At 40.5% G+C, this 25633-nt stretch overlaps 1 protein-coding gene and 1 pseudogene across 4 annotated transcripts in view; one reads left to right on the forward strand and one right to left on the reverse strand.

Moving 5' to 3' along the window:
* Positions 1-8391: 8391 nt before the first annotated feature.
* On the reverse strand, positions 8392-11049 carry LOC133250625 (olfactory receptor 7C2-like; annotated as a pseudogene).
* Positions 11050-11574: 525 nt separating this feature from the next.
* The window catches only part of LOC133250622 (zinc finger protein ZFP2-like), a 29112-nt gene continuing 15053 nt past the window's right edge, over positions 11575-25633 (forward strand). Inside the window, exon 1 of one of the 4 annotated variants that reach the window (XM_061422051.1) lies at positions 11575-11780. In XM_061422051.1, the coding sequence (XP_061278035.1) occupies positions 11666-11780 (115 nt within the window). In that variant the 5' untranslated portion in view covers positions 11575-11665. Of the gene's footprint in view, positions 11954-25633 lie in introns of all 4 variants that reach the window. The other 3 variants (XM_061422048.1, XM_061422049.1, XM_061422050.1) reach the window with 3 other exon arrangements.

Consider the following 25633-nt stretch of genomic DNA (forward strand, 5'->3'; position numbering starts at 1 on the left):
GTATTTCTCACAGTTCTACAGACTGGAACTCTGAGATCTAGGTACCAGTGAACCTCAGATTGGGACTTGAACCCATTACAATCACTCACCTGGTGTCTGAACTTACCGAGGCTCAGATTCTTTGTGTCTCTCTGAACAGATGGAATTCAGCAAGAGGCAAAGTAGTAGGCATGAAGTTGATCTGTTAATATATTAGGACACTTGTGAGAGATGCAAGCAGGCCATGTGGAGGGGACTCCACCCCAAGGATTGGTGGTGGTGGTGGTTTAGTTGCTAAGTTGTGTCTGACTCTTGCGACCCCATGGAATATAAACTGCCAGGCTCCTCTGTCCATGGGATTCTCCAGGCAAGAATACTGGAGTGGATTGCCATTTCCTTCTCCATAGGATCTTTCTGACCCAGGAATCGAACCCGTGTCTCCTTGCTCTTGCATTGCAGGCGAATTCTTTACCTCTGAGCCACTAGGAAAGCCCTCCCAAGGATTAAATAGGCTATATTTTTATAATCAAAAGACAGTGGGGGAGAAAGAAAAGACCTCTTTCTTCCTTGTTCAAGTAGATGTTAAGCTTTTGTTACCAGCTCCCCCTTCGTATGGGGCAGAAGAGTGTCTGACCCTATGAGGTCAAACTAGGACTGTCACAGCGCTTATTCACATCATCAGAAAATTGATAACATTTTCTTTCTTTCACTTAATGACCTGGGGCATGTCTCATACTTTATACTTAAGCGAGCCTACTTCATTTCATGAGGTTTTGATAGCCTTCTTAAACGATCATTAACTAACAAAGTTCACTAGGTTTCTTTCCCTCTGTATCTGTAATCCCCTGCCAGGATTTCAGTAGCATATTGGGCACCTACTGACCTGGGGAGTTCCTCTTTCAGTATCCTATCATTTTGCCTTTTCATACTGTTCATGGGGTTCTCAAGGCAAGAATACTGAGATGGTTTGCCATTCCCTTCTCCAGTGGACCACATTCTGTCGGACATCTCCACCATGACCCGCCCGTCTTGGGTAGCCCCACACAGCATGGCTTAGTTTCATTGAGTTAGACAAGGCTGCAGTCTGTGTGATTAGATTTACTAGTTTTCTGTGATTATGGTTTCAGTGTGTCTGCCCTCTGATGCCCTCTCACAACACCTACCATCTTACTTGGGTTTCTCTTACCCTGGACGTGGGGTATCTCTTCACGCCTTCTCCAGCAAAGCACACCCACTGCTCCTTACCTTGGACGAGGGGTATCTGCTCACCGCTGCCCTTCCTGACCTTCAACGTGGGATAGCTCCTCTAGGCCCTCCTGTGTGCACGCAGCCACTGCTCCTTGGACGTGGGGTTGGTCCTCCCAGCCGCCGCCCCTGACCTCGGACTTGGGTAGCTCCTCTCAGCTGTTCCTGCGCCATCGCAGCCTGGCACTCTCAGCCACTGGGGTAACTCCTCTTGGCCGCCGCCCTTCAGGCATGGGGTCCTCCCGGCTTCTGCCCCTCACCTTGGACGTGGGGTAGCTCCTCTTGGCCATACTTAGTGCACCAGTCACAGCCGCCTGTGCTAAACAAAAACAATACCCAGCTGTGGATGTGACTGGTGATAGAAGCAAGGTCTGATGCTGTAAACAGCAATATTGCATAGGAACCTGGAATGTTAGGTCCATGAATCAAGGCAAACTGGAAGTGGTCAAACAAGACATGGCAAGAGTGTATGTCGACATTCTAGGAATCAGCGAACTAAAATGGACTGGAATGAGTGAATTTAACTCAGATGACCATTATATCTACTACCGCGGGCAGGAATCCCTCAAAGGAAATGGAGTAGCCATCATGGTCAACAAAAGAGTCTGAAATGCAGTACTTGGATGCAATCTCAAAAATGACAGAATGATTTCTGTTCATTTCCAAGGCAAACCATTCAATATCACAGTAATCCCAGTCTGTGCCCCAACCAGTAACGCTGAAGAAGCTGAAGTTGAATGGTTCTAAGAAGACCTACAAGACCTTTTAGAACTAACACCCAAAAAAGATGTCCTTTTCACTATAGAGGACTGGAATGCAAACGTAGGAAGTCAAGAAACACCTGGAGTAACAGGCAAATTTGGCTTTGGAATACGGAATGAAGCAGGGCAAAGACTAATAGAGTTTTGCCAAGAAAATGCACTGGCCATAGCAAACATCCTCTTCCAACAACACAAGAGAAGACTCTACACATGAACATCACCAGATGGTCAACACCAAAATCAGATTGATTATATTCTTTGCAGCCAAAGATGGAGAAGCTCTATACAGTCAGCAAAAACAAGACCAGGAGCTGACTGTGGCTCAGATCATGAACTCCTTATTGCCAAATTCAGACTTAAATTGAAGAAATTAGGGAAAACCACTAGACCATTCAGGTATGACCTAAATCAAATCCCTTATGATTATACAGTGGAAGTGAGAAATAGATTTAAGGGCCTAGATCTGATAGATAGAGTGCCTGATGAACTATGGACTGAGGTTTGTGACATTGTACAGGAGACAGGGATCAAGACCATCCCCATGGAAAAGAAATGCGAAAAAGCAAAATGGCTGTCTGGGGAGGCCTTACAAATAGCTGTGAAAAGAAGAGAAGTGAAAAGCAAAGGAAAAAAGGAAGGATATAAGCATCTGAATGCAGAGTTCCAAAGAATAGCAAGAAGAGATAAGAAAGCCTTCCTCAGAGATCAATGCGAAGAAATAGAGGAAAACAACAGAATGGGAAAGACTAGAGATCTCTTCAAGAAAGTCACAGATACCAAGGGAACATTTCATGCAAAGATGGGCTCAATAAAGGACAGAAATGGTATGGACCTAACAGAAGCAGAAGATATTAAGAAGCGGTGGCAAGAATACACAAAAGAACTGTACAAAAAAGATCTTCATGACCCAGATAATCACGATGGTGTGATCACTCACCTAGAGCCAGACATCCTGGAATGTGAAGTCAAGTGGGCCTTAGAAAGCATCACTACGAACAAAGCTAGTGGAGGTGATGGAATTCCAGTTGAGCTATTTCAAATCCTGAAAGATGATGCTGTGAAAGTGTTGCACTCAATATGCCAGCAAATTTGGAAAACTCAGCAGTGGCCACAGGACTGGAAAAGGTCAGTTTTCATTACAATCCCAAAGAAAGGCAATGCCAAAGAATGCTCAAATTACCACACAATTGCACTCATCTCACATGCTAGTAAAGTAATGCTCAAAATTCTCCAAGCCAGGCTTCAGCAATACGTGAACCATGAACTTCCTGATGTTCAAGCTGGTTTTAGAAAAGGCAGAGGAACCAGAGATCAAATTGCCAACATCCACTGGATCATGGAAAGAGCAAGAGAGTTCCAGAAAAACACCTATTTCTGCTTTATTGACTATGCCAAAGCCTTTGGCTGTGTGGATCACAATAAACTGTGGAAAATTCTGAAAGAAATGGGAATACCAGACCACCTGACCTGCCTCTTAAGAAACCTGTATGCAGGTCAGGAAGCAACAGTTAGAACTGGACATGGAACAACAGACTGGTTCCAAATAGGAAAAGGAGTTCGTCAAGGCTGTATATTGTCACCCTGATTATTTAACTTATATGCAGGGTACATCATGAGAAACGCTGGACTGGAAGAAACACAAGCTGGAATCAAGATTGCCGGGAGAAATATCAATAACCTCAGATATGCAGATGACACCACCCTTATGGCAGAAAGTGAAGAGGAACTCAAAAGCTTCTTGATGAAAGTGAAAGTGGAGAGTGAAAAAGTTGGCTTAAAGCTCAACATTCAGAAAACGAAGATCATGGCATCCAGTCCCATCACTTCATGGGAAATAGATGGGGAAACAGTGGAAACAGTGTCAGACTTTCTTTTGGGGGGCTCCAAAATCACTGCAGATGGTGACTGCAGCCATGAAATTAAAAGACGCTTACTCCTTGGAAGCAAAGTTATGACCAACCTAGATAGCATATTCAAAAACAGAGACATTACTTTGCCAACAAAGGTCCGTCTAGTCAAGGCTATGGTTTTTCCAGTGGTCATGTATGGATGTGAGAGTTGGACTGTGAAGAAGGCTGAGCGTCGAAGAATTGCTGCTTTTGAACTGTGGTGTTGGAGAAGACTCTTGAGAGTCCCTTGGACTGCAAGGAGATCCAACCAGTCCATTCTGAAGGAGATCAGCCCTGGGATTTCTTTGGAAGGAATGATGCTAAAGCTGAAACTCCAGTACAGCCACCTCATGCGCAGAGTTGACTCATTGGAAAAGACTCTGATGCTGGGAGGGATTGGGGGCAGGAGGAGAAGGGGACGACAGAGGATGAGATGGCTGGATGGCATCACTGACTCGATGGACATGCGTCTCAGTGAACTCCGGGAGTTGGTGATGGACAGGGAGGCCTGGCATGCTGCGTTTCACGGGATCGCAAAGAGTCGGACTCGACTGAGCGACTGAACTGAACTGAACTGAACTGAACCAGGATTTCAACAACTATCTGTATGACTATCCTGTTTCATCTCTTTCACCAGGATCATCAAGTTATCCTCCGGTTTGCAGATTGTTTCCTTCTCATTAAGTCCTCACAGGGCAGAGGGCAGAAAGAAAAAGCAGACTCTCTCATGATTAGCAAGGGTAAGAAGTACATCGTTAAGGCTTCATCGTTGATAGAAATGAGAGCTTCTATCGAGGGTGTGAGGCACTGCTACAAAGATCAATAGACCATGTGTTTACAGAGAGAACTACTGGACTGGCCAAAAATATCATTTGTGTTTTCTGTAAGATATTATGTAAATAATACAATATATAATAAGTTGCTCACAGAATAGATTCATCTGTCTTCCCCAAAAAAAGTCTCTGACATCAGTGGTCCATTCCTGGAAATTCATTCTTCCTCAAGGAAATCTATACTCTCATTAAAAAAAAAAAAAAAAAAAAAAAGAACAACAAATGAAGCTACATGAAAGACACAAAGGACTTTTCTGGCTCTAAGGTTTGTTGATTAAACCTGTTAGTCCAAACTTAGCTCCAAAATGTACCTCAAATATGGTTTCGTTCACTTAACAATATTTGAGAGGCTCACTGTGGTATAGACTTGCTATGCAAGACAAAGTTGGCCAAATATATATCTTGACTCCCAGGGAGCATATAGTCTAGACTTTAGAAAAGAGTAGGGAGGAGAGTGAGTCAGGGAGAAGCAGAAGAAACCTAAACAGGAGGCTTCAGATAATTAATCAATATAATCAAAGGTATTTAGGCAAATTAGGTTAATTTTATTTCATCCCTGCCGACCATATACACTTCCTTTGATTCTGAGAATTTTAGTGTATGCAGTCCAGGCCCCTTTAAGGAGGAGGTGAACATTCTCAGTCTTGCTTTCCTTAAGCCTTGTGCAACAGTGTGTTTTGCCTGAGATCTGGCCTTTCTTTAGGAGCTAATGATTACACAGCATAATGTCTTACTCATGGAAATGCTTTTCTTAGGTTCTATGTTAATTGTTATAATTGTAACAAATCTTGCCTGGCAACCTGTGTCTCAAGACTTGTAGCCGAGATTACACAGCAACAGTATATCTTGCTCAGAGAGGTTGCCCAGAACCTGCTGTCTCTGGCTAATCTTGTGCCGAAGTTATCTCAGGATGTATGCCTTGGGAAAAGGTGTGATGGAATTCTTTCCACCTTGAGGTATCATTTTTATTTATTCCCAGCAGCCAGTTGAAAATTATATAATGCCCCACTTAAACTAGTGATGCGGGCACTCTTGTGCCCCTTCCAGTGATTTTATCAGAAGTTTTCTCTATCACTGTTACTTTAATAAACTTTACTGCACAAAGCTCTGAGTGACTGGGACTGTGTCTTTTGGTCCTGGACTGAAATCATCTCTTCTGGGGCCACGAACCTGTTTGACACTGGTCTCAATGCTAAGCTATCAATTCTAAATTTCATATAGTAAATAAAACTTAAATTTTGAATGACATATATTAATTTTGAAGAGACAGTTTTCAGTGAACACAATGTCACTGCTTTATATAATTGGCATTATCTCATTTTTATTTTCTTAAGTTAAAAAATATGTATTTGTTTATTTATTTGACTGCATCAGGTCATAGCTGTGACTAACAGGATGTTGCATTGTGGCCTGTGGGCTTCTCCCTAGGTGTGCCTTAGTTGTTCCACAGCATGTGGGATCTAGTTCCTTGACCAGGGATTGAACCCATGTCCCCTGCATTGGAAGGTAGATTCTTAACCACTGGACCACCAGGGAAGTCCTATCTCTTTTTTATTTTAATTGATGCATAATATAATAACATAATAAGATGCAAAAATATTAAACACATGAAGAGCTTTTACTAATATATATCTTCATAGCTACTCACCTGATGAAGATATAAAACACTTCCATCACCCAAAATGTGTCTTTGTGACCTTTCTCAGTCAACATTTCCCACATTCAAAGTACCCAATATACTGATTCCTATGTCCATCAATGAGTTTGACTGCTCCTAGATTTCATAAAAATGGCATCATATAATGTATACACTTTCATGACAATCTAACTTATGTCTGAAGTTTGTCAATGTTGTTGTGCATAGGAGTATTTGTTCTTTTCATATTAATGTGGAATTTTCTGTATTTTGGTGTGCCATATTTTGTTTATCCAATCTAGCACTGATGGGCATTTGAATTATTTCCATTGTGGTGCTATCTTTCAAATTGCTGCTGTAAACATTTTCAGACATGTTCTGTGAATATAAGCACTCATTTCAGTCAGGTATATACCTAAGAGCAGGAGGGATATGATGTAGAGTAGGAGTATAATTAGATTTAGTGCATGTGCCTGTTTCCAAAGTAACGGAATCCATTTATGCTCCAGTATAAATATCCTAGTACACTAGTAGTATATGAAAGTCCCCATTGCTCCATGTCTTTGCCAGCCCATGGTATTTTTAATCTTTTGAACTTTAGCCATTCTGGTGGGTGATTGATTATTTTTTTGCAGGAGGGAGAGGGGCACATAGTGTGCCAGGCGGGATCCCATTTCCTCAACCAGGAATCCAATCCAAGGCCCCTGCAGTGGAAATAAAGAGTCTTAACCACTGCACAACTAGGGAAGTCCCAGTGATTATCTTGATATGCCTAATGGTAAATGAAAGAGACCAAGGATGAACATCTTTGCATGAAATGTTCCCTTGGTATCTCTAATTTTCTTGAAGAGATCTCTAGTCTTTCCCATTCTATTGTTTTCCTCTATTTCTTTGCACTGATCACTGAGGAAGGCTTTTTTATCTCTCCTTGCTATTCTTTGGAACTCTGCATTCAAATGAGTATATCTTTCCTCTTCAGGAAATGCCTCCTCAGACAGCCATTTTGCTTTTTTGCATTTCTTTTTCTTGGGGACAGTCTTGCTCCCTGTCTCTTGTACCATGTCATGAACTTCCATCCATAGTTCATCAGGCACTCTGTCTATCAGATCTAATCCCTTGAATCTATTTCTCACTTCCACTGTATAATCCTAAGGGGTTTGATTTAGGTCATACCTGAATGGTCTAGTGGTTTTCCCTAACTTCTTCAATTTAAGTCTGAAACTAAACAAAAACTATACAAAAAAAAGATCTTCATCACCCAGATAATCACGATGGTATAATCACTCACCTAGAGCCTGACATCGTGGAATGTGAAGTCAAGTGGGCCTTAGGAAGCATCACTATGAACAAAATTAGTGGAGGTGATGGAATTCCAGCTGAGCTATTTCAAATCCTAAAAGATGATGCCATGAAAGTGCTGCACTCATTATGCCAGCAAATTTGGAAAACCCAGCAGTGGCCACAGGACTAGAAAAGGTCAGTTTTCATTACAATCCCAAACAAAGGCAATGCCAAAGAATGCTCAAACTACTGCACAATGGCACTCATCTCACACACACACACTAGCAAAGTAATGCTCAAAATTCCCCAAGCCAGGCTTCAACAGTAGGGAACCGTGAACTTCCAGATGTTTAAGCTGGTTTTAGAAAAGGCAGAGGAACCAGAGATCAGTTTGCCAACATCTGTTGGATCATGGAAAAAGCAAGAGAGTTCCACAAAAACATCTACTTCTGCTTTATTGACTATACCAAAGCCTTTGACTGTGTGGATCACCAGAAACTATGGAACATTCTTAAAAAGATGGGAATACCAACCACCTGGCCTGCCTCCTGAGAAATCTGTATACAAGTCAGGAAGCAAGAGTTAGAGCTGGACATGGAACAACAGACTGGTTCCAAGTAGGGAAAGGTACATCAAGGCTGTACATTGTCACCGTGCTTATTTAACTTACATGCAGAGTACATCATGAGAAGCACTGGGCTGGATGAAGCACAAGCTGGAATCAAGATTGCCGGGAGAAATACCAATAACCTCAGATATGCAGATGACACCATCCTTATGTCAGAAAGTGAAGAAGAACTAAAGAGCCTCTGATGAAAGTGAAAGAGGAGAGTGAAAACGTTGGCTTAAAGCTCAACATTCAGAAAACGAAGATCATGGCATCTGGTCCCATCACTTCATGGGAAATAGATGGGGAAACATTGGAAACAGTGACAGACTTTATTTTCTTGGGCTCCAAAATCACTGAAGATGGTGACTGCAGTCATGAAATTAAAAGACGCTTACTCCTTGGAAGAAAAGTTATGACCAACCTAGATAGCATATTCAAAAGCAGAGACATTACTTTGCCAACAAAGGTCCATCTAGTCAAGGCTATGGTTTTTCCAGTAGTCATGTATGGACGTGAGAGCTGGACTATAAAGAAAGCTGAGAGCTGATGAATTGATGCTTTGAACTGTGGTGTTGGAGAAGACTCTTGAGAGTCCCTTGGACTGCAAGGAGATCCAACCAGTACATCCTAAAGGAAATCAGTCCTGAATATTCATTGGAAGGGCTGAAGCTGAAACTCCAATACTTTGGCCACCTGATGGGAAGACCTGACTCATTTGAAAAAACCCTGATGCTGGGAAAGATTGACAGAGGGAGAAGGGATGGACAGAGGATGAGATGGTTGAATGGCATCACTGATTCAATGGACATGAGTTTGAGTAAACTCCAGGAGTTGGTGATGAACAGGGAGGCCTGGTGTGCTGCAGCCCATGGGGTCACAAAGAGTTGAACACAACTGAACAACTGAACTGAACTGAACTGAAGGATGAACATTTCTGCACAGGAAAGAGATCATAAATTTCACTAAAGGAAGTTCTTGAGAATCAGTTACTTCTGTTTCATTTTTTATTACTTATTTTTTATCTTATTTTTAATTATACTGGGTATTCATTGTTACAGGCTGGCCTTCTCTAGTTGTAGCTGGCAGGGGCTGCTTTCCAGCTGTCATTAGATGGCTTCCCATTTCAATGGCTTCTTTTGTTATGGAGCATAGACTCGAGGTGCACTGATGTCATTGGTTGTAGCACAGGGCCTCAGTCACTGCGGCTCATGAGCTCTAAATCATGGCCTCAGTAGTTGTGGTGCTCAAGCTCCTCAGTATGTGGAATCTTCTTGGACCAGGGATCAAACACACATTCCCTGCGTTGGCAGGTGGATTCTTATCCACTAAGCCATCAGAGAAGTCCAAGAATCAGTTGCTTTAGGAAGTGAAAACTTAGAAGAAGCTCAGGCTATGGTATTTCAGAAAAAGAGCAACAAAGCATACACTCAATGAAGTTGAAGATTAGGTATTTCTGATTGCCAGTGTATTTATATAGGTTATTACAGTGATTCTCCCATCCCAACATCCACGTCTCCTCATAAGGACAAGAAAAACATGCTGGCAAGTTTCCTCAGGGCCCCATTCATATCCCTGTCCCTCAAGCTGTAGATGAAGGGGTTCAGCATAGGGATGACCACGACGTACCTTACTGAGACAATTGCCTGCTTTGAGGAGGAGGGGGAGAAGGCAGAACTGAGATATACTCCTAATCCTGTCCCATGGAATAAGCAAATGACTGTTAGGTGAGACCCACAGTACACAGAAAGCTTTGTACTTCCCCTCCACCAAAGAGATGTTCAATATGGAGGAAATAATCTTAGAATAAGAGAAAAGGATCCCAGAAAGTGGAGGAATTCCCAGCAATCCAGTCACAGAATACAGCATGATGTAATTGCTGAGAGCATCCAAACAGGCAGACTTGAGCACCACAGCAAATTCACAGAAGTTCAGAATTTCCATGTGTGTGGAGAATGAGAGATGCAATACCATCAGACTGTGCAAGAGGCTGACTAGGACACTGAGAAACCTAGAGACTAGAGCCAGCAGGGCACACAGGTGGGGACTCATGGTGACTGTGTAGTTCAAGGGGTGGCATATGGCCACATAGTGGTCATCGGCCATCACAGTCAGGAGGAAGTTGTCCAAATACCCCAATACCAAGAAAAAATACATCTGGATGATACAACCTTCATAGGTGATAACTTTGCTCTGTGTCTGGATATTTGCTAGCATTTTTGGAACTACAGTGGAATTGAAACAAATATCAGAAAGAGACAGGTGGGAGATGAAAAAGTACATTGGGGGTGGAGGTGGGGGTCAGAGCTGACAGTGAGGATGATGAGGTTCCCGAGCACCAGGACCAGGTACATGGACAGGAAAAGCATGAAGAGTAAGGGCTGCTGGTCTGGATCTTCTGAGAGTCCTGAGAAGAGGAATTTTGAGACAACTTTTTGGTTTTCTGCATCCATGTAGCTGATCACTGTGCCAGGTAACTGACAAAGCAAAGCTAATTCAAACAAACAGGAGTCCCCAAATATAAAGAAACTTTATCCTATTAATGAACACCCCCAGAAAAATGGACATGAGTTTGAGCAAATTCTGGGAGATAGTGAAGGCTAGGGAAGCCTGGCGTGCTGACGTCCATGAGGTTGCAAGGAGACACGACTGAGTGACTGAACAATCAGAAAAACGAGGAAAAAACCACACACATTTTGACTAACAATCGAATATTCCTTCCCTGAGAGCATGATAAACACCATTATCTTGTACAGATATTATTTTAGGGAAAATTTCTTCCTTTCTTCTAACTTTTTCACAAATGAGTGACTGCCTTCAAGACCATCAACTTTTGTGGTGTCCAGCTCAGCTTCAGCCTATTTCAGGTGTAGCATGTCAATGGCTCGAACGTTCTTCCTTCTTTGGGGTGGAGTTTCGCCTCTTGGATAATTCTGCTTTTTCCAAAATTTCTGTAGTAGTCGAGCAGCTCCATATGTGTTTGTGGTGCACTTACTTTGCTCTGTGGCCCTACCCCCTGACAACAACGAATTTGATCAGAAAGTGGTGTCTGGCCGAATCTGGCCATCTCAAGGATTGCCAGGTTTGTCAATATGGGAGAATCTAATTTTAAGCGCTCCCGGAATCTGAGAACAGGCAGGCAGAAAAGTTTTTGAGCCGCATCGTCTTGGGTGGGTAACCATCGCCAGCCTCTCCTTTCTGCCCTCCAAACCCAGAACTGTTATTCGTCCCAAAACTCGCCTCCAAAACTATATCCTGTTATGGGCCCCGCCTTCTGCTCGCAGCTCCGCCCATAGACTTAGTTCTGGCCTCAGCCGCTTCCGCTGGGCCTATTTCTGCCTTCAGTCCGCGTTCTGAGCTGACCTAGGGGTCTCGCCCCAACGCGACGAAAACTACCGTATCGCCAAGGGAACTTGCCAATCAATCGAACTTGAATGGCAGCCAGCGTCCTGGAACCCCGCCCCTCTACAGCCGTGGCACTAAGCGGAAGTGGCGTCACAGGCTCGCGACAGCATTTTGGTCAGGCTGGTCTACGCCTGGGGGAGAGAGGTAGGCTAGTCGTCCTGTGTTTCACATTGTTGTGGGTGAGTCTTGCGTGGAGGCAGGGTTCTGGGCTGCACCGAGGTCGTTATACAGCACGTTGGGCCTGGCTTCCGGGAGGACTCCTGAGAGAGGCCTGGCCCCTCCTTTCGCGTCCGTAGGATCAGAGTCACCGTCGGGTGGTAAGTGCTGTGAGGGCGCGTCTGCGGGGTGTAGACATTGACTGTGCTTTCCTATTCGAAAGCCTCCAGTGAGTTCTTTATGACTTTCGTCCACGAGGAAAAGAATTTCCGCTGTTCCAGTGTGCGTTGCTCCGTCCCCCACGTCCTCCGGGTGTTACGAACCTGGCTACCCTGTCCTGTTGCTCAGAGTATTGGGGAGAGTTGGTTTAAACGCCTGCTTCTTTTGTATGAAAAATAACGTTTCACCAAACAATTTGGCTTTCTCTTTGCGCGTTGTTTTTGAATATTTGATAGAGGTACAGATTCCTCGGATATCGAGGCTGCGCATATTACTCTGTTTATATGTATGTAGATTACAGAACTTGTTTTAAAAACGCACACATACACACAGCGAGAGCAGTTAAGTCATCTGAAATACCTAGGGTCGTAAGATCCCACAGTCAAACACGGGTCTCCAGGAGATACGATGGACGCTTTTTGATACAAGTTCAAGAATGAGAAACCATAAATAACTTGTTTGGATTAGATGTGTATTTCCCCACATTATGTGATTGTGTAACGCCTAGAACCTCAATAAAATGTGACCTTCCAGTACAGTGAATGTTCGTTGTCGTAGATTCATTTAGTTTTAGAATTTTCCATGCTTGTTCTCTCCTCGATTTACGAATACACCGTGGTGAGCTGTTTGACAATAAGTTGAAAATAAATCGCATACATGATGACTTGCCTTTTAAATATTTGGTAATACTTCTTCTAAAGATATGGGCATTATCCTACTAAATATCTGAATTCCATTATTTCACATAAGAAAGATAAAAATAATAATATTTTGAAGTATCTACTATAATAAGTTAGCCTCTCCACGTGGTTCCAAAATGTGTTTTTGGTACTTTGGGGATCTAGAACCCAATCAGGGCTTATATGTGACAACTGTTAATGCCTTTTTGTCTTTTTTTAACCGAGATCACTTCCCGTTGTTTGTCTATTAAGTTCATTATATTGACACTTTGAGGAGTCACACATTGTTTAAAAAGTCACAGTTTTATATTTGTGCTTTTATATTCACAGTGTGTTTAAGTTTTCCTTCATATCATGTAGTTTCTGTCAGTTGGTAATTGGTTGAGAGCCATGGTTGGCAAACTTATTGTCTGAAAAGGTCCAGATAGTTAGTGCTTGATGTGTCACGAGCAATAAGGTATGGAATTACTCAACTCTGCCTTAGTAGTAGAATAATACTGTCGACTTAGGGAAACAAATGGGCATATCTGTGATCCAAAGAACTTTATTTACAAAAACACACCCTATGACCAAAATGTGCCAACTCCTGGTATATTCTACTGGTTATTTCTTACACATATTTTGAAGGTGATGTTGTGTACATCAAGTTGGATTCCATCAGGAGATGTAAATTTAGGATATCCCTTGGTTGTGTTGCTCAGTAGGACTATTTGCTTAAGCTAGGAATCATCAGAGTTTTCTACTTTAAAAGTAGACTTTCCTATAAAGTCCTATGTGTGGTGATATTCTGATCCTCAGAATAACTTGTTTCCCAGCACCTTCCTATAATTTCTTTTAGCATCTGTTATTGTGTGAATAAACTTCTCTGTATATTGTTTCATCTTTTGGGGGTGTACTTTGAGGGTCAGCTTCTAGATTGTTTTTCTAGGTCATCAAACAAATATATATTTACTTCAGTGGATATTAAATTCTCTTAGATCTTGTGCCATTTTGTAGTTTCTGATCAACTTTTAAAAGGCATGTCTAAAACTGATTATGAAAAAATGCAAGGAACAGATTTTAGTTTTGACATCAGGACGCTTGTTTTTAAGAAGAATGTCCCAGAAGAATTTTTTCATCTTCAATGAAAAATACATAGTTTTTCAGAACTATAGCATTTTGATTTATATGTTTTTGTTCCAGGACATTTCATGTGAGTCTTACTTTATTTTTATGTTGCAGTCCTGTTTTTTATATTCCCTCAATTGTGTGTACTGTACTAGAACATTTTGTGAAAAGTGGCAAATTGTCTGGCAGTCCACAAGTGATTGTGGAATAACTTTAATGAGTTAGACTCTGTGCCAGGGACAGAGAAACAATGGTGGTATGTATACCTGTGGCTGATTCATGTTGATGCATGGTAGAAACTAACATAATATTGTAAAGCAATTATCCACCAGTTGAAAATAAAAAATATTAAGTCTGTTGTTGTTCAATTGCTCAGTCGTGTCCAACTCTTTGCAACCCCATGGGCTACAGCATGCTAGGCTGCCCTGTCCTTCACCATCTCCTGGAGCTTGTTCAAACTCATGTCCCTTGAGTCAGTAATGCCATCCAGCCATCTCGTCCTCTGTTATCTGCTTCTCCTCCTGCCTTCTATCTTTCCCAGCATCACGGTCTTTTTCAATGAGTCGGCTGTTCACATCAGGTCGCGAAAGTATTGCAGCTTCAGCTTCAGCATCAGTCCTTCCAGTAAATATTCGGGACTGATTTCCTTTAGGATTGACTAGTTTGATCTTTCAGTCCAGGGGACTCTCAAGAGTCCTTCTCCAGCACACAGTTGTAAAACAAATTCTTTGGCACTCAGTCTTCTCTATGGTCCAACTCTCACATCCATACATGGCTACTGGAAAAACCATAGCTTTGACTATACAAACTTTTGTCAATAATGTCTCTGCTTTTTAATATGGTGTCTAAGTTTCTCATAGCTTTTCTTCCAATGACCAAGACTTATCTTGCGGGTGCAGTCACCATGTGCAGTGATTTTGGAGCCCAAGAAAATTAATCTGCCACTGTTTGCATTGTTTCCCCATCTGTTTGCCGTGAAGTGATGGGACCAGATACCATGATCTTCAGTTTTTGAATATTGAGTTTTAATCCAGCTTTTTCACGCTCCTCTTTCACCTTCATCAAGAGGCTCTTTAGTACATCTTTGCTTTCTGCCCTAAGGGTGGTATCATCTGCATATCTGAGGTTATTGACATTTCTCCCAGCAGTCTTGATTCCAGCTTGTGCTTCATCCAGCCCAGCATTTCGCATCATGTACTCTGCATATAAGTGAAATAAGCAGGTGACAATATACAGCCTTGATGTACTCCTTTCCCAATTTTGAACCAATCTGATTTTCCATGTCCAGTTCTCACTGTTGCTTTTTGACCTGCATACCAGTTTCTCAGGAGGCAGGTAAGGTGGTCTGGTTTTTTTAATCTTTTTAAGAATTTTCCAGTTTGTTGTGATCAACAAAGTCAAAGGCTTTAGTGTAGTCAGTAAAATAGAAGTAGGTGTTTTTCTGGAATTCCCTTGCTTTTTCTATGATCCAATGGATGTTGACAATTTGATTTCTGGTTCCTCTGCCTTTTCTAAATCCAACTTGTACATATGAAAGTTCTCAGTTCACATACTGTTGAAGTCTAGCTTGAAGGATTATGAGCATTATCATGTTGGCATGTGAAATGAGTGCAATTGTGTGGCAATTTGAATATTCTTTGGCATTACCCTTCTTTGGGGTTGAAATGAAAACTGATCTTTGCAGTCCTGTGGCCAATTAAAAATAAAAAATAAGAAATTTAAGACAAAACAACAAAAAAAATTCATATAGCAATTGTCTTATCTGGGAATTCATTTTTTAAATGAAAACCAGGCATTGTGTGACATGGACAAAGAGTGTCTTACTATGAGATGGTAATATATATTGGAAGGGGTTGATATTTAACTTATGAAGCAAAACATGGGTTGTTGTTGTTTAGCCCCTCAGCCGTGCCTAACTTTTTGAGATCTCATTGACTGCAGCATGTCAGGCTTCCCTGTCCTTCACCATCTCCTGGAGCTTGCTCAAACTCATGTCCTTTGAGTTGGTAATGCCATACAACCATTTTCTCCTCTTTCATCCCCTTATCCTCCTGACTTCAGTCTTTCCCAGCATCGGGGTCTTTTCTAATGAATCAGCTCTTCACAATAGATGACCAAAGTATTGGAGCTTCAGCATTAGCATCATTAGAGCTTGCAGTGAATATTCAGTGCTGATTTCCTTTAGGATGGACTGGTTTGACTCTCTAAGAGTTTTCTTCAACACCACAGTTCAAAAGCATGAGTGTTTTGGCGCTCAGCCATCTTTATGGTCCAACTCTCACATCCATACATGGCTACCGGAAAAACCATACCTTCGACTATACAGACCTTTGTTGGCAAAGTAATGTCTCTGCTTTTTAATATGCTGTCTAGGTTTGTTATAGCTTTTTTTCCAAGCAGCAAGCTCTTTTAATTTCATGTCTGCAGTCACCATGTGCAGTGATTTTGGAACCCAAGAAAATAAAATCTGTCACTGTTTCAATTGTTCCCTCATCAGTTTGCAATAAAGTAATAGGACCAGATGCCATGATTTTTGTTTTCTGAGTGTTGAGTTTTAAGCCAGCTTTTTCATTCTCCTCTTTCACTTTCAACAAGAGGCTCTTTAGTTTCTCTTTGCTTTCTGCCATAAGGGTGGAATCATCTGCATATCTGAGGTTATTGATATTTCTCCCGGCAGTCTTGATTCCAGTTTGTGCTTCATCCATCCTGACGTTTCACATGATGTACTCTTCACATAAGTTAAATAAACAGGGTTACAATATACAGCCTTGACGTACTCCTTTCCCAGTTTTGAATTGGTCCTTTGTTCTATGTCCAGTTCTAACTGTTGCTTTTGACCTATATACAGGTTTCTCAAGAGGCAGGTAAGGTGGTCTGGTATTCCCATATCTTTAAGAATTTTCCACAGTTTGTTTTGATACAAACAGTCAAAAGCTTTAGTTTAGTCAATGAAGCAGTAGTAGATGTTTTTCTGAAATTCTCATGCTTTATCTGTGATCCAGTGGATGTTAGCAGTATCTATTTAGGTCACTGAGCAATAGTAAGGATTCATAGAATGGGTAAAAATTGTCAGATGACGGGAACTTCATGAGTAACATACAGTGTAGTTGAAAGCGCAGTGTATGTTTTACTGAAGAAAGAGTTTGCAGAAGCAGAACAGATAGTAATGAGATTTAAAGCGAAAAAAAAGGACAGGACCCAGGAAGGAGGTGCTCTGGGCATATTCTTAAGTCCATGTCAATTTTAGAAACATTGAGTCTATGTACATCTTAAGTATAACTGACTAACTGCTACTTTGGAAAAAGACTTCAGGGAAGATGAGACCGAAGGCATTGAGTCAACCTAGACTCTTATGCTGATTAAGTTTTAAAAGACATTCATGTTTATAGCGGTGTCATAATTATTATAGAAAATAAAGTAAATGATTTGAGAGTTTTGTAGAAGGTAAAAATGAAGGAATCCAGTGATTACCTATTTCCATTTACTAGATGACATGCCCTACTTAAAAAATGCTTGATTAGCACTCAGTGAAAAAAAACAAATCCAGGGCTATCTTAAGGAGCTTTGGGGAAGGCAACCATGTATTGTGACTAATTGAATAGAGCTCTGGAGCTAAATAGAAGATAGTATTCTTTATCTTTATATGATAGTAGGTGAAGGAAAGAAGAGAGAGTTGACACTGAAATCATAAAAAGACAAAGCATTCAAATTTGCCATATGGGAATTGATGGGAGTAGGAGGACGGGAAAAATCTGCATGTTTCGTTGATTCCATTTCTAGGGTGGGACAGTGAAACGCATGAAGACTTACCCCCAGATTTGATGAGACAATTTATTTGATTGGGAAAATTGCTCAGGGAAGAATTTAATTTTCAGTATTTATCTATCAGGATCAATGAGAGATATTTTTTTTTCTTTTTTCTGCCCGAACCCTGCAGCATGTGGAGGTTTTGGAGTTTTTTGTTGGTTGGTGTTTTTAATTTATTTGGCTAAGTCTTAGGATCCATGTAAAATCTCATCCTGATAAAAGCCCTTTATGCAAAATTACGTAGTGAAATAAAAGTGCATAAATGTAAGTAGTGTAGGAAACCCTTCCATAATTCCTAGAGACTTAAAGAAGATATGAAATTTCATAGTGAAGAGAGGCTGTTTCCATGTGACAAATGTGGGAAATTCTTTAAAAGTTTTTTGTATCTTAAGAGTCACAATCAAATTCACACTGGAACAAAACCATATAAATATGAGGAATGTGGTAAAGCCTTCATCTTGTCTTCTTTACTTACTTTACATATGGAAACCCATGATAGAAAGTTTTCATGTGAACACTGTGGTGACTTTTTTGTTAGATCTGAGATTAGGACACATTGAAAATCTTATGTTGGAGAGAGTCCTTTTTTATCTAAGCAATGTGGAAAATACTTTAAATGTTCCTTATGACTTCAGTGTCATAAAAATATTCACTCTGGATTAAAACCCTACAAATGTGAAAAATGTGGGAAAGCCACATTTGTTGATTGGGTTATTTGTTTTTCTTTTTTGATAGTGAGCTCCATAAGCTGTCTGTATATTTTGGAGTCTAACCCTTCTGTATTGCTTTCTTAGAAAATTTTTTGCTCCCAATTGGAGGGTTGCCTTTTTATCTTCTCTGTAGTTTCCTTTGCTTTGAGAAGTCTTTTAAATTTAATTAGGTCCCCTTCAATTTCTTAAATTTTCAGTAATTTACTAGGTAGGTCAAAAAAGATCTAATTGTGACATGTCAAAGAGTGTTTCTCCTATGTTTTCCTCTAAGAATTTTATAGTGTCTCGGCTTATGTTTAGGTCTTTAATCCATTTTGAGTTTATTTTTGTGTAGGATGTTAGAAAGTGTTCTAATTTCATTGTTTTACATGTATCTGTCCAGATTTCTCAGCACCACTTATTGAAGAGTCTGTTTGTTTTTTTGGTTTTTTTCCATCAGATATCCTTCCCTTTGTCACAGATTAGGTAACCAAAGGTGGGTGTGTCTATCTCTGGGCAAGAATACAAAGAAGAACTATACAAAAAAGGTCTTAATGACCCAGATAACCACGATGGTGTGGTCACTCATCTAGAGCAAGATATCCTGGAATGTGAAGTCAAGTGGGTCTTAGGAAGCATTACTACAAACAAAGCTAGTGGAGGTGATGAAATTGCAGCTGAGCTGTTTAAAATCCTAAAAAATGATGCTATTAAAGATGATGATGCTGCACTCAATATACCAGCAAATTTAGAAAACTCAGCTGTGGCCACAGGACTGGAAAAGGTCAGTTTTCATTCCAATCTCAAAAAAAGGCAATGCAGAGAATGTTCAAACTACAGCACAATTGCACTCATCTCACACGCTGGTAAAGTAATGCTCAAAATTGTCCAAGCGAGGCTTCAACAGTATGTGAACTGAGAACTTCCAGATGTTCAAGCTCGTTTAGAAAAGGCAGAGGAACTAGAGATCAAGTTGCCATCATCTGCTGGATCATAGAAAAAGCAGGGGAATTCAAGAAAAACATCTGCTTTATTGACTAAGTGAAAGTGTTTGGCTGTGTGGATCACAACAAACTGTGAAAAATTCTTAAAGAGATGGGAATACCAGACCACCTTACCTGCCTCCTGAGATATCTGTATACAGGTCAAGAAGCAACAGTTAGAACCGGACGTGGAACAATGGACTGGTTCCAAATTGGGAAAAGGCTGTATATTGTCACCTTGCTTATTTAACTTATATGCAGAGTTGCTGCTGCTAAGTCGCTTCAGTCGTGTCCGACTCTGTGCGACCCCATAGACGGCAGCCCACCAGGCTCCACCGTCCCTGGGATTCTCTAGGCAAGAACACTGGAGTGGGTTGCCATTTCCTTCTCCAATGCATGAAAGTGAAAAATGAAAGGGAAGTCACTCAGTCGTGTCCGACTCTCAGCAACCCCATGGACTGCAGCCCACCAGGCTCCTCTGTCCATGGGATTTTCCAGGCAAGAGTACTGGAGTGGGGTGCCATTGCCTTCTCCGATATGCAGAGTACCTCATGTGAAATGTTGGACTGGATGAAGCAAAAACTGGAATCAAGATTGCTGGGAGAAATATCAATAGTCTCAGATATGCAGATGACACTACTCTTATGGCAGATAGTGAAGAGAAACTAAAGAGCCTGTTAATGAAAGTGGAAGAGGAGTGTGAAGAAGCTTGCTTAAGACTCAACGTTCAGAAAACAAAGATCATGGCATCCGGTCCTCTCATTTCATGGCAAATAGATGGGGAAACAGTGACAGACTTTATTTTCTTGGACTCCAAAATCACTGTAGATGGTGACTGCAGCCATGAAATTAAAAGACACTTGCTCCTTGGAAGAAAAGCTATGACCAACCTAGATAGCATATTAAAAAGCAAAGACTTTACTGACAAAAGTCCGTGTCGTCAAAGCTATGGTTTTTCCAGTAGTCATGTATGGATGGATATAAGAGCTGGACCATAAAGAAAGCTGAACACTGAAGAACTGATGCTTTTGAACTGTGGTGTTGGTGAAGACTCTTGAGAGCCCCTTGGACAGCAAGGAGATCAAACCAGTTAACCCTAAAGGAAATCAACACTGAATATTCATTGGAAGGACTGATGCTGAAGCTCCCATATTTTGGCCACCTGATGCAAAGAACTGACTTAGTGGAAAAGACCCTGATTTAGTGGAAAAGACCCTGATGCTGGGAAAGATTGAAGGCAAGAGGATAAGGGTTTGACAGAGGATGAGATGGTTGGATGGCATCACTGACTCAATGGACATGAGTTTGAGCAAGCTCCAAGAGTTGGTGCTGGACAGAGAGGCCTGGCATGCTGCAATCCATGAGGTCACAAACAGTTGGACAGGACTGAGTAACTGAACTGAACTGTCCATGAAACATTAATCTAAGAAATTTTTGGAATTGTATTTGAGCCATATTAGAAGATTAGCCCTGGAAGAACATCACAGAAAGCCCTTGTTTAGTGTGTATTTGTGTGTTTATTTATTTATTTGGGGCTTCTCTGGTAACTGAGTAGTAAAGAATCCTCCAAGGTAGGAAACTGGGTTCAATCCCTGGGTCAGGAAGATCCCCTGGAAAAGGAATTGGCAACTCATTCCAGGACTCTTGCCTGGAGAATCCCATGGACAGAGGAGCCTGGTGGGCTACAGTCCATGGCACTGCAAGTGTCAGACAGGACTTAGCCACTAAACCACCACCATCATTTATTTATGTATATTTTTGGCCCCACCATGGTGTATGTGGGATATTATCTCCCAGAGGCATGCACGATCTTATTACCCCAACAGGAATTGAACCCCTGACCTCTGCAGTGGAGGCTTCCCTGTGCTTCCCTATCTGCTTGAGTTTGCTCAAACTTGCATCCACTGAATCAGTTATACCATCCAACCATCTCATCCTCTGTTGCCCTCTTCTCCTCTTGCCCTCAATCTTTCCCAGCATCAGAATTTTTTCCAGTGAGTCTGAATAATATTTCATTTTTGAATTTTTTTCTTCCATTCATGTGTTGATGGACACTTAGGTTGCTTCCATAACTTGCCTGCTGTAAAATAAGGTTGCTATGAACATTGGGGTGCATGTATCTTTTCAAATTACTGTTTTCATTTTCTTTGGATATACACCCAAAGGAATGGAATTGCTAGATCATGGTGTCGTTTCTTGAGGAGTCTCCATACTATTTTCCATAGTGGCTGCACCAATTTACATTCCCACCAGCAGAATACCAGTGTTCCCTTTTCTTCACAGTGTGGCCACATTTGTTATTTGTGACCTTTTTGATGACCATTCTGTGTGAAGCAATAGCTCACTGTAGTTTTGATTTGCATTTCTCTAATGGTAAGTAACCTTGAGAATCTTCTCATGTACCTGTTGGCCATCTGTGTGTATTTCTTGGGAAAATGTCTTTTCAGGTCTTCTGTTCATTTTTTTAATAGGATTATTTGGGTTTTTTTATCTTAAGTTGTATGAGCTATTTATATATTTTGTACTTTAATCTATTATTGGTCATATCATTTGCAGATATTTTCTGCCATTCGGTAGATGGTCTTTACTTTTTTTTTTTTTTGTCTTTACATTTTTTGATTGTTTATTTTGCTTTACAAAACTTTTACATTTACTTCAATCCCATTTGTTTATCTTTGCCTCTGTTTTCTTTGCCTTAGGAGACAGAGCCAAAAGCATTCTGCTAATATGTATGTCAAAGAGCGTTCTGTGTATGTTTTCTTCTAGGAGTTTTATGGTTTCTGATGGTGTTTTAGTCACTATGTCATATCCGACTCTTGCGACTCCATAGACTGTAGCCTGCCAGGCTCCTCTGTCCTTGGAATTCTCCAGGCAAGAATACTCAAGTGGGTTGCCATTTCCTTATCCAGGGTATCTTCCCAACGCAGGAATCAAACCCAGGTCTCCTGCCTTGCAGGCAGATTCTTTACTGACTGAGCTACAAGAGAAGCCCAAGTTTCTAGTCTTGTATTTAGGTCTTTAATCCTTTTTGAGCTTTTTTTCATACATGATATGTAAAAATATTCCAATTTTATTCTTTTACATGAACTGTCCAGTGTTTTCAGCACCATTTATTGGCCATACTGTCTTTTCTACATTGTATATTTTTGACTGCATTGTAGATTTGTTGACTTTAAGTGTGTGGGTTTATTTTTTGGTTCTTTATACTATTCCATTCATCTATGAGTCTGTTTTTGTTTCAGTTTTATACGGTTTTCATTGCTGTAGCTTTGTAGTGTAGTGTAGAACCTGCCTGCAAGTGAGGGAGATACCAAAGACACAGTTTCGCTCCCTGGGTCAGGAAGATCCCCTGGGAAAGGAAATGGCAACCCACTCCAATATTCTTGCCTGGGATATCCCATGGACAGAGGAGCCCATGGGGTCGCAGAGTTGAACACAACTGAGCACACACACACACACACGTAGTGTAGTTCGAAGCCAATGACTGTGATACCCCTAGCTTTGTTCTTTGTTGTCTATACTGCCTTGGCTCTTCAGAAGAATTATTTGTTCTAGTTCTGTGAAAAATATCATGAGTACTTTCCTAGGGGTTAAATTTCTGATTGCTTTGGGTAGTATGGAATTTTAACTGTATTGATTCTTTCAGTCCATGAGCACAGGATACCTTTCCACTTCTCTGTAATATCATCTTTAATTTCCTGCACTGTTAGATGGTTTTCAGAGTATAGGTCTTTCTTTGGTTAAGTTTATTTCTAGTAATTGAATTCTTTTTGATTTGTTTTTCAAAGGAACTTCTTTTTTCTGCTTTCTTTTTCTGGTAATTCATTATTGTATAGAAAAGAAACATTTCTTTATATTAATCCTGTATACTTTCCACTTTACTGAATTCATTTATTAGTTCTAATATTTTTTTGATGGTGACTTTAGGGTTTTTTTATATATAGTACCATGTAATCTGCAAAGAGTGGCAATTGTACTCATCCTTTCCAATCTGGATGCCTTTTGTTTCTTTCTCTCATCTGATAGCTGTGGCTGGGACATCCAATACTGCATTAAAGAGAAGTTATGAGAGTGGGCATTCTTGTCTTAACTTCTGATTTTAAATGAAAAGCTTTCTGTATTCCATTGAGTATGATGTTAGCTGGGGCTTGTCATAAATGGCCTTCATTATGTTGAGATGTGTTCCCTCCATACCAACTTTGATGAGAGTCATTATCATGAATAGATGGTGAATTTATTCAGTGTTTTTCCTGCATTAATTGAAATTATCTGTGATTTTTAGTACCCTTTTATTAATGTAGTGTATGACATGGCTTGATGATCAGATTTTGAACCATTTTTTCATCCCTGGAATAAATCTCACTTGATCATTGTCAATAATCCATTTTATAGACTGTTGAATTCTACTTGCTAATATTTTGCAGAGAATTTTTGTATCTCTATACATAAGAATTATTGGCCTGTAATCTAATTTTTTTTATACTACCTCTTTCAGGTTTTAGCATCAGGGTAAATTCTGATTCTCATAGAAAGAATTTGGGAGTATTTCCACCTCTTCTGATTTTGGGAATAGACATTAAGGGACTTCCCTGGTGGTCCAGTGTTTAAGACTATTTCAATGCAGGGGGCACTGATTCAATCCCTGGTGGTCAGAGAACTGGGATCCCATATGCTATGTGGCACAAGCATATGTATTCAGCCTTCTTTATATGTGGGATAGAATTCTGTGCAGCTGCCTTGCCTGGACTTTTAATTTGGGGGAATTTTGATTGCTGATTCAGTTTCAACATTAGTAATCAGTCTACTTAGATTATCCATGGATTCCTATTCAGTTTTCAAAGGTTTTGTAATTCTAGATACATATTTCTCCTAGTTCAATTTATTGACATATAACTGTTTATAGTATACTTTCTTTTTTCTCATAGTATTCCCTTTCGATTATTTCTGTATGTGGAATCAGTTATAATTTCTCCTCTTTCATTATTTTGCTTATTTGGGTCTTCTTTTTCCCTTAATGAGACAGGCTAAAGCCTTATCAACACTAACTATCTTTTCAAAAGACCTGCTTTTAGGTTCATTGATCTTTTCTAATGTAGGGGACGTGGGGTTCTCTATTTTATTTTCTCTCTGATGTTTATTACTTCTTTCCTTCTGCTAACTTAAGGCTTTGTTCTTTTTCTAATTCCTTTGGATGGTAAATTAGGTTGTTTACTTGAGATTTTTCTTACATCTTGAGATAGGCCTGTATCATTATAAAATCCCCCATCATGACTACTTCTGCTGCATCCCATCAGTTTGGGGACATTTTGTTTCTATTTTCATGTGTCTTGAGGTATTTTCCAATTTCTTTGTTGACCCATTCATTTTGTAGTAACATGTTGTTTGGTCTCCACATATTTGTTCTTTTCCCATTTTTCTTTCTGTAATTGATTTCTTCATTTCACAGCATTGTGGTCAGAAAAAATATTTGATATTATTTCGGTTCATTGAATTTGTTGAACAGACATGTCATCTGTCTTAGAGAACATTCCGTGTGCACTTGTGAAGAATGCTTATGTCTCTGTTTTGGGTTGGAATGTCCTGTAGGTATCTATTAAGTCCAAGTGACCAAATGCGTCTTAAGACTACTGTTTTATTCTGGATTCTCTGTCTGGATGATCTGTCCACTAATGCTGCTGCTGCTGCTGCTGCTGCTAAGTCACTTCAGTCGTGTCTGACTCTGTGCGACCCCATAGATGGCAGCCCACCAGGCTCCCCCGTCCCTGGAATTTTCCAGGCAAGAACACTGGAGTGGGTTGTCATTTCCTTCTCCAGTGCATGAAAGTGAAAAGTGAAAGTGAAGTCACTCAGTCGTGTCTGACTCCCAGCAACCCCATGGACTGCAGCCTACCAGGCTCCTCCATCCATGGGATTTTCCAGGCAAGAGTACTGGAGTGGGGTGCCGCTGCCTTCTTTGCCACTGATGCTAGTTGGATGTTAAAATTCCCTATTATTATTGTATTACTCTCAATGTCTCCCTTTATGTCTGTAAATACTTAATTTATTTAGCTTCTCCTGTATTAGATACACATATGTTAACAGCTGTTACATTCTGTTGTGTTAATGCCTTTATCATTACATAATGTTCTTTGTCTTTTATTTAGACTTTGTCTTAAAGTCTACTTTGTCTACTCTGAGTATTGCTACTCCAAATTCTTGTTCGTTTGCCTTTATATGGACTATCTTTTTCCTATCCTTTCACTTTCAATCTGTATGTGTGTCTTTAGCTTTACTAATTTGTGATTATCCTGGGATTCATATGTTGACCTGTAACTAGATCTGCTTGTTTTAAACTAATAGTGATTTAATTTCAAGAA

The sequence above is a fragment of the Bos javanicus genome, chromosome 7 (genome assembly GCF_032452875.1).
Source record: "Bos javanicus breed banteng chromosome 7, ARS-OSU_banteng_1.0, whole genome shotgun sequence".
Classification (NCBI taxonomy): Eukaryota; Metazoa; Chordata; class Mammalia; order Artiodactyla; family Bovidae; genus Bos; species Bos javanicus.